This window comes from Sceloporus undulatus, chromosome 3 (assembly GCF_019175285.1).
Source record: "Sceloporus undulatus isolate JIND9_A2432 ecotype Alabama chromosome 3, SceUnd_v1.1, whole genome shotgun sequence".
Lineage (NCBI taxonomy): Eukaryota > Metazoa > Chordata > Lepidosauria > Squamata > Phrynosomatidae > Sceloporus > Sceloporus undulatus.
The window spans coordinates 26,953,873-26,962,762 of NC_056524.1; the positions used below are offsets into that span (position 1 = coordinate 26,953,873).

Below are 8,890 nucleotides of genomic sequence, written 5' to 3' on the forward strand. Positions count from 1 at the left end.
AGATAAACTGCTGTTGAGCAGTACTACTTAAAGTGACAGCTTGTGGACTAGTGTCACTTTGTGAGCCATTAACTGCTGATCTTCAGCAAGTTTCTAAGAAAGAAAGACAGTGCTGTAGCCAATGGGCACAAATATGGTGTCACTTCCTGCTACACTAGGAGCTAGCATGGTGTAGTGGTTTGAGCATTGAACTAGGACTCTGGAGACCAGGGTTTGATTTCCGCTTGACCTGAAACGCACTGGGTAACCTTAGGCAAGTCACCTGCTCTCAGCCAAATGGGAAGGCAAGGGCAAGCATCCTCTGAACAAATCTTGCCCAGAAGCCCCCCCATGATAGGCACACAGCACACACACCTGCTGCACTGCACCCTTGCCATTCTCCCACATCACATAGCTTAACAAGAGAGCAATAATATCTCATTGGCCACAAATTCACTGTTTTACTTTAAGCCAAACACCATCTCCCAACCTGAGCTTTCTTCTTCCTCATTTAAGATTTGGGGGCCTTAACATTAGTTTACCTGACAGAGTTTTACAGATGACCATAATAATATATGCAGTAGTTTGAGCACATACAAGTGCAACCACATACCCTGTTCATTCAGAAATCCCACTCTGTTCTACAGGGTTTGCCACCTAAGTGTCCTTAAGACAGCAGGCTTCAGAAATTATTAAATTATTACATAGACAGGAGTATCTCTATAAATTATTACACAGACAGGAGCATTCCAGCAGTGCAACAGCCACAAATGAACTGCCTCCAAAAGCAATGCCTCCTACTTTTCTCCAGTTTGTTTGGTTTCCATTCAAAAGTACCAAACAATACAAACGCCCAGGGTCAGACAACGCCATGTTGCTGCCTGAGGCAGTGTGGCAAGGGCACTTTCACATACCAATCCACCCAAAGGTCACTTTCATTCAGGAAGCAGAAAATCCCTCCATCATCTTTCCGCATCCCTGGCAGCAACAAGTAGATTGTTGTTGTTGCTATTGTTGTGCGCCTTCAAGTCATTTCCGATTTATGGCGACCTCAAGGCAAGCCTATCATGAGGTTTTCTTGGCAAGTGTCTTCAGAGGGTGGAGGACATTCCAGAAAGGTGTAGGACATTACCAAATAAAAGCTAAGAATACTCATAGAAATATAAATCCATTTTGTTTGGTTTATTTACAGCTGTATTTTATTATGTTGTTGTATTATGTCTTCATTTCTGACTTCTGGCAACCTAAGGCATATGTATCATGGGGTTTTCTTGGCATGTTTCTTCAGAGGGGGTTTCCCATTGCCATCCTCTGAGGTTGAGAGAGTGTGATTTTCCAACATCACCCAGTGGGTTTACATGGCCAAGCAGGGATTTGAATCCTGGCCTCCCAGTGTCCTAGTCCAACACTCAAACCACTATACCCTAATATACACACACACGCGTGCGCGCGCACCCCCTAATATATGTTATCACAATAACAACAAATGGACCTTTGGGATCCAGCCTCAGCAGTTCTTCAAAACACATCCTGGATGGAATTCCCAGTATTTTAAGAATACCCAGGTGGCCATCTTCAAACCCATACAGATCAAGACAGAAAGCCACTGACCCATGGGGGGGGGGACCCACTCTCCTTTGGGTAGTGACTAAGGAGGAGTAACTACTACAAGCAGTGGGGTAACAAGATATCCATGTTCAAATATTGGAAGGGATGTCATATTGAGGATGAAGCAAGCTTATTTTCTGCTGTTGTAGAGAATAGGACCCGGAGCAATGGATTCAAGCTACAGGGAAAGTTTCTACCTAAACCGTAGGAAGAACCTCCCGACAGTAAGAGCTCTTTGACAGTGGAACAGGGTGAGATCGGAGGCCTCTCATTCTTTGGAGGTTTTTAAACAGAGGCTGGATGGCCATCTGTCGGGGGTGCTTTGACTGTGTGTTCCTGCATGGCAGGGGGTTGGACTAGAGGACCCTTTGGCATCTCTTCCAACTTGAACATTCTATGAGTACTACCACTCAGTACTGCATCCAAAGAAGTGGGTTTATATCCACTAAAATGAAAAGCAGCTAAAAGTGCTGCAGAGCCATGCATCTGAGGAAGCAGAATAAGTCGACGAAATCTTTTGCTTATAACCTCTTTCACTCACTCTCCAAGCAGCTACAAGATCCCTTTGCACACTGATGTTCCAGACTAATACAGTACTATGGAATTCTTTTGAATACAGTACTATTCCCATTGGTGCTTGGGGAGATTGCACTGCAGGCATGCATCAGTTCATTCTTCATCCATCGTGGGCACGTAAACCTGGAAGGGATCATGCTTGAGGAGGTGAAAAAGCATGCACCTTGTCACACACACACATACCCTTCCCTACACACACACACACTGCCACACCAAGGTTCCCCTTTAAGGAACATGATGTACAGGGAAGAGAAGCAAAATCAAGGTTTTTGGTGATACGTAGGCGGTCTTTCCCGGTCACGACTGCAAGGCAGTGATGAGATCCAGCTGACGCTGGGGCAGAGGAGGATGTGAAGACTCCTGCTTGAGTAAGCACCACATTGGTGCATCTACACTGTTGACATACTGCAGTCTGACCCCACTTTAATTGCCAAGGTTCTTCCTACAGAATCCTGGGGTTTGTTGTTTGGTGAGGCACTAGCATTCTTTGGCTCAGAAAATGTCGTACACCTACAAATCCCAGGATTCCCATAGGATGGAGCTGCAGCATTGAAAGTGGGGGGTCAAACTGCAAAGTCATGCTATCCCAATCCCCAGAGCCTCTGTGGAGAGGTGTGAGCTTCAGCGAGGTCCCCATAGGGGCTGGCTCTTATATACACATACATCCATACTTGTACATGTGCAGGCAGACAAGCCAATGGGTGAATTCCCAAGTTCACCTTCTCTTTCCATCTCTGAAATTCAACCACATCGGTACATATACACACATGCAGGCAGGGAGGCAAAGGGTGCATTCGCATGTTTGCCTTCTCTTTCCATCTCTGAAATTCAGCCACATCCATATATATAAAGTACACACATGCAGACAGACAAGCCAATGGGTGCATTCCACAAGTTCGCCTTCAGTTTCCATCTCCAAAATTCAGCCACATCCATACATGCATATGGGGTGGCAGAGAAGCCGGCGTGCATTCATTCACATATTCGTGGTCTCTTTCCACCTCCGAAATTCAACCACAACCACGTATACACACATGCAGGCAGACAAGCCAATGAGTGCATTCATAAGTTCACCACCTCTTTCTACCTCTGAAATTCAGCCACATCCAGAAATGCAAGCAGGCAGACATTTGTGGTCTCTTTCCATCTCTGAAAATCAGCCACATCCACACATATACATGTGCAAGAAGACAAGCAAAGGGTGCATTCACAGGTTCGCTTTCTCTTTCCATCTCCAGAATCCACCTTGGCCAGGATGATGAAGATCATCATGCACAGTGGCAATGCGGGTGATAAACACAAGGAGGGAGAAGGGAGCCTATAAAATAAACACCACTCACCCTTCCCTGGGGTGACCAGATGTCCTCCTTTTCCAGGACATGTCCTACAGTTTGGCCTTCTCTCCAGGAGGAATTCCAAAACACCCTCCATTCTGAGCATGACTAAGAACCATGATTTTATATTTCTATGAGTGTTGTTTAGCTTTTGTATCGGAATGCCCTGCATTATTTTTGCTTGAAGGTCCATTTTGAGCACGACTAAAAGAAGCATGAATTGACATTGATAAGAGTGTTTTCAGCTTTTATTTGGTTGTATCCTACGTGTTTTCTTGAAATGCCCTCCATTTTGCCTTTGTGTCTTGTCCTGCTTTGTGGTTAGGACATCTGGTCACCCTGCAAACAACACCCCTTTGCTTACTAAAAGGCAACCCACAGCTGCAAACCCTGGGCATGCTTTAACTTGGGAGTCAGCCCCACTGAAAGCTGGAGGGCTTTCTTCCGAGTAAACATGCACAGAAAGGACCAGTGCACACATCCATGTAGGTAGACCCCCACTCAGCCATGCAGACCCACTGTGTGCCCTTGGCCAAGTCACACTCTCTCAGCCTCAGGGGAAGGCAATGGAAAAACCCCTCTGAAGAAACCTTGCCAAGAAAAACCCATGATAGGTTTGCCTTAGAGTCGCCATAAGTTGGAAATGACTTGGAGGTACACAACAACAGCAGCAGCAAAACATCTCCAGGGTTAGCAGTGTTGGCCACAGAGCAAAGGCCAATAACATCCAAAATCCAGCAAACAGGGATACGTACCTTGAGCCAACCAAAATGCATCATATATAATATACACACACACACACACATACATACACACATATAAATATAGATAGATATCATACACACACACACAAATACACACACATCCAGACAGATATATACATAAATCATGCATGTGTGTGTGTGTGTGTGTGTGTATATATATATATATATCTCATATACACACATCCACACACAAGTATATATAAACCATTTAACATATTATATACATATATATGTATATGCACACATACATACACATACAGGGGTGGGTGGGTGTATATATACACACACAACTGTATACATACATACACAGATATATATAAATCATTTATCATATATATACACGCACATACACATGGATATAAATATGTATGTGTGTGTATATATATACACACACACACATACATAAATCATTTCATATACATAAACACACACACACACTCTGGGCCCCACACCAGACTCCAGCTTCTAGAATTCCATAGCCTTCAGCCAGACAAAGACTTAAAGCGCTGCCAAACCGGGTTATATCTCCAATGCGGACGCAGCTCGTGATGCCTCTGACCTTCTTGCTGTCGGAGGCGGAAGACCCCCGGGATCTTCCCTGCCCGACGTGCTCCTGTTGCGGGGACATCGCTTCCATCACAGCCTCATCCCTGGGACGCAGAGGAGGACCAGACGCACCGCCCTCCCTCCAGCCGCCTCTATGCAGCTCTGAGGCAGCAGCCTCTGCAGAGCCCGCCGGCCCAAGGCAGGCGCTCCACGAGGCCACGCCCACCACAGCCAATCGCCATCCAGGATCGCCCCCAGGCTCCGCCCAAGGATGGAATCCTGAAGGGTAGCCACTCCCCTGCGGAGCTCAGCCCGGACAAGCCACGCCCACCCGAGCTTCACTGGCCACGCCCCCAGGATGCAGGGTTGACCTTGAGGGGCGGGGCATATGCACATACATTTGGATATGCACACGAACGCAGAGATACTATGGAATTATTTGAATACGTAAACTATTCCCATTGGTGCTTGGGGGAGATTGCACTGCAGGCATGCATCAGTTTCATTCTTCATCCATCGTGGGCACGTAAACCTGGAAGGGATTCAGCTTGAGGAGGTGAAAAGCATGCACCTTGTCACCACACACATACCCTTCCTACACCACACACACTGCCACACCAAGGTTCCCCTTTAAGGAAACATGATGTCCGGAAGAGAAGCAAATCAAGGTTTTTGTGTGATACGTAGGCGTAGGCGGTCTTTCCGGTCACGACTGCAAGGCAGTGAGGAGATCCAGCTGACGCTGGGGCAGAGGAGATGTGAAGACTCCTGCTTGAGTAAGCACCACATGGTGCTCTACACGTTGACTACTGGCTGACCCCACTTTAATTGCCAAGGTTCTTTCCTAGCAGATCCTGGGTTTTGTTGTTTGGTGAGGCACTAGCATTCTTGGCTCAGAAAATGTCGTACACCTACAAATCCCAGATTCCCATAGGATGGAGCTGCAGCATTGAAAGTGGGGGGTCAACTGCAAAGTCATGCTTATCCCAATCCCCAGAGGCCTTGTGGAGAGGTGTGAGCTTCAGCGAGGTCCCCATAGGTGCTGGATCTTAATACAACATACATCCATACTTTACATGCGGCAGACAGCCAATGGTGAATCCCAGTTCACCTTACAACCTCTTTCACACAGGTGGCTTCAAAAGTTCTACAAGATCCCTCTGCAGACTGATATTCCAGACTAACATGGTCATGTTGTTGTTATTGTTGTATTTATTTGTATCCTGCTTTCTCAAAAAAATAATATGCCCCGCTATAGAGAATACTAAATCCTTCCCCAAACTACTATCCCCAAATTCTGTAGAATGGACTGATGACTGTTAAAGTGGTATGAAACCAATATAACAGTATAGTGTAGATCCATTTCTGGTTCCCTCCAGATAATTTAAACTGCAGTTTGGAATGTGAAAATCTATTCCTGTCAAAATTTGTCAGTTTCATTTGGTTTCCTCAGAATGCTATTAGCATCCACATCTCTTCCTATTTTGTATCAGAAGTGAGACATTTTAATTTTCTTCTATCATGGAAATATGTGTGTATTTTGCTATGCACCTATCCCTAATGTTTAGTATGCATAAGTTCCCACTGACTAAAGTATATTTATTCATATTTTTCAAATGTAGGCATTTTAGTCATTTACTCATTCTGAAAATAAAATTTTATTTTATTTTATTCAGAAAATAAAATGTAAAAGGAACTCTGCTACTTATGCTTTCCTCCCAACAACAGGAAAGCAAAGCATGCATACATCTGTTCATAGTTTTACAGACCACAAATTGGATAAACTCACTTTTTAAAAAAATCTCAATTAATGTACATTTCTTTTCCATCTCTAGCTGCAACTCCCATAATCCCCCAGCTAGTCACTAGAGCATTTTTCTTTTGCTTTACTCCCACTTGTTTGACTCACTAATCTGCTGTCAAATATAAATTATTTCAAAGGCCAGGGTCAAAGCTACCCATGGACTACACTGTGGGGTTTGGCAGTTCATGATATTGACCCAAAATGGATATTTATAGTGCTTTTGCTTTGCTTTGATCCTCAACTCTGATTAATGGGAAGCATTCCCTGACACACTCGAGACAAAATAGGCCCACTGGGGTTTGATTTGTTCCTGGTAATGATTCTCTCCTGGCAGATTTTCAAACTCCCCTAAGACTTTCTGTATTTTCAAGGCTGGGCTAAAATGTTGGCATAGAGGAAAGGGCTGAAATGTGAAGTTCTCACAGTGGTACTGAACTGTCTCACCAGAAACCCACCATAAATACATGCACACACAATTTGGTCAGGTTTAAGGCTGCTCAGAATTGACAGGGCTGCTTCACCTTCTGCCTGCCCTCTTGGGAAATGGGAACAACAGTAGTGGATCTAGCAGCATAATCAAATTAGCAAGGTAAAAGCTGAAGAACAGCCACGCCAATGCCCCCCACCCAAGGGCCAGCAGGGAAAGAAGCAAGCTTTGTTTTCTTTGTAAAATGCATAAAGTACTTTACTTACAAACCTTGTGCGTAATGAAACATATGGTCTAATGAGGAAGAGAGAGAAGGGGGGAAATGCTGTAGGTTAGAGTGACACAAGAAGAGAGTAGGTGTGGAAAAGCAAACAAACCAGACATTACCATAAATTCATGTTGTGGCTGAACTCCTAGACAATAACATGCAAACTGGATGTAAATGTTGCTAATTGTAATGTGCTCCAGTCATTCTCCACTGCTTTCCAAAAAATCTTATAATCACAAGTTTCTATTTGCTACCTTGAGTGCCATTTTGTGGCAGAAAGGCAGGATGGACATTTAAAAATAATACAAATACAGAGTTATTCAAAAAGGATGGTGCAAAGGTAAAGCTGCTTTATTCTTAAATGAACTTACATACCCCAAACGTCATGACATGAAAAGACAAAAGAATTGTGCAAGTTTCACATGCACTAAAGGTGTTTGATGTGGGCATCATCGGTGACATGGCAGATGTCAAGACAGTTGTCCAGTTCTGCCCAAACATGTCCTAGCATACTATCAGATATCAGTTCCACTGCATCAAAGATGTGTTTTTTCAGGTCATCCATTTGCTATGGCAATGGGGGCAGGGACATAGTGTCCTTGATGAATTCCCCACAAAAAGAAGTTGTAGGGTGTTAAATCTAGTGATCATGAAAGCCATATCTTCATTTCCAGCATGGCCAATTGAATGTCTCGGTAGGATGGCATTCCAATATTCCCAAACATCTCAGTGGAAATGTAGAAGATGACCATGTGGTTGAAAGATTATGTCAGAAAGATCATCCTCCAGTTAAGGCATATGCTGTTCTGCTGTCATGTCCAGGTAGGAATGGCCAGTAACAGTAGACTCAGAAAAAAGAAGAGGCTATACAGTTTGTGTCTGCTCATTGCACCAAACATGTTCACTTTTGCTGAGTTTCTCAAATGTTCCAAAATGGTATGTGGGTTTTCTGTGCCCCAGATCCTGATGTTATAATGATTGACTTTCCCACGGACGTGGCAGGAGGCTGTATTGCTGAACATTATTGTCAGTGAATCCCTCCTCTGCTAACTGGATCTTCATTTCAGTGCAATGGTTTTGGCATTTAGGTTTGTCATCTGGACAGACACTTTCATGAGATATGCCATATTATTGGTTTTTGTACCTTCAGTGGCACTACTATTCAGATACTTCCACTATCTCATTTGATGTCTATGAGCAGTTCACACTTCTTTTGGTTCAACAGCCAGTGGATTCAAACTGCTTCACCCGACATACAATGTAGTTCCTATGCAGTGCACATTTGCCTAATTTGATCTGAAAGTACAGTGTCATGACAGCCCATGTGTGCAAATTCCATCATGCCAAGTACCTTCTCCTGCTTCAGTGCCATCAAAAGCAAAGTACAACATTACAAATAGGACAGCCAGACTGAAAAATGGAGAGGACATCCTGTACCTTTAATAACTGGGTAGTATTCCAACTATCAGAAATTAGAGAAAAGCTGAAGAAGAAAGCAAAAACAGTCATAATACAGTTTTTTGTGGGTTTTTCAGGCTATGTGGCCATGTTCCAGAAAAGTTTCTTCCTGATGTTTCACCAGCA

General features: G+C 44.0%; 1 protein-coding gene across 1 annotated transcript in view; it reads right to left on the minus strand.

Annotated features, from left to right (window-relative positions):
* ARHGAP20 (Rho GTPase activating protein 20) overlaps positions 1 to 4,952 on the minus strand; it is a 118,535-nt gene extending 113,583 nt beyond the window's left edge. The window contains exon 1 of the mRNA XM_042460162.1: positions 4,821 to 4,952. Coding sequence (XP_042316096.1) covers positions 4,821 to 4,898 — 78 coding nt within the window. The 5' untranslated portion in view covers positions 4,899 to 4,952. The remainder of the gene's footprint in view (positions 1 to 4,820) is intronic.
* Between the last annotated feature and the right edge of the window lie 3,938 nt (positions 4,953 to 8,890).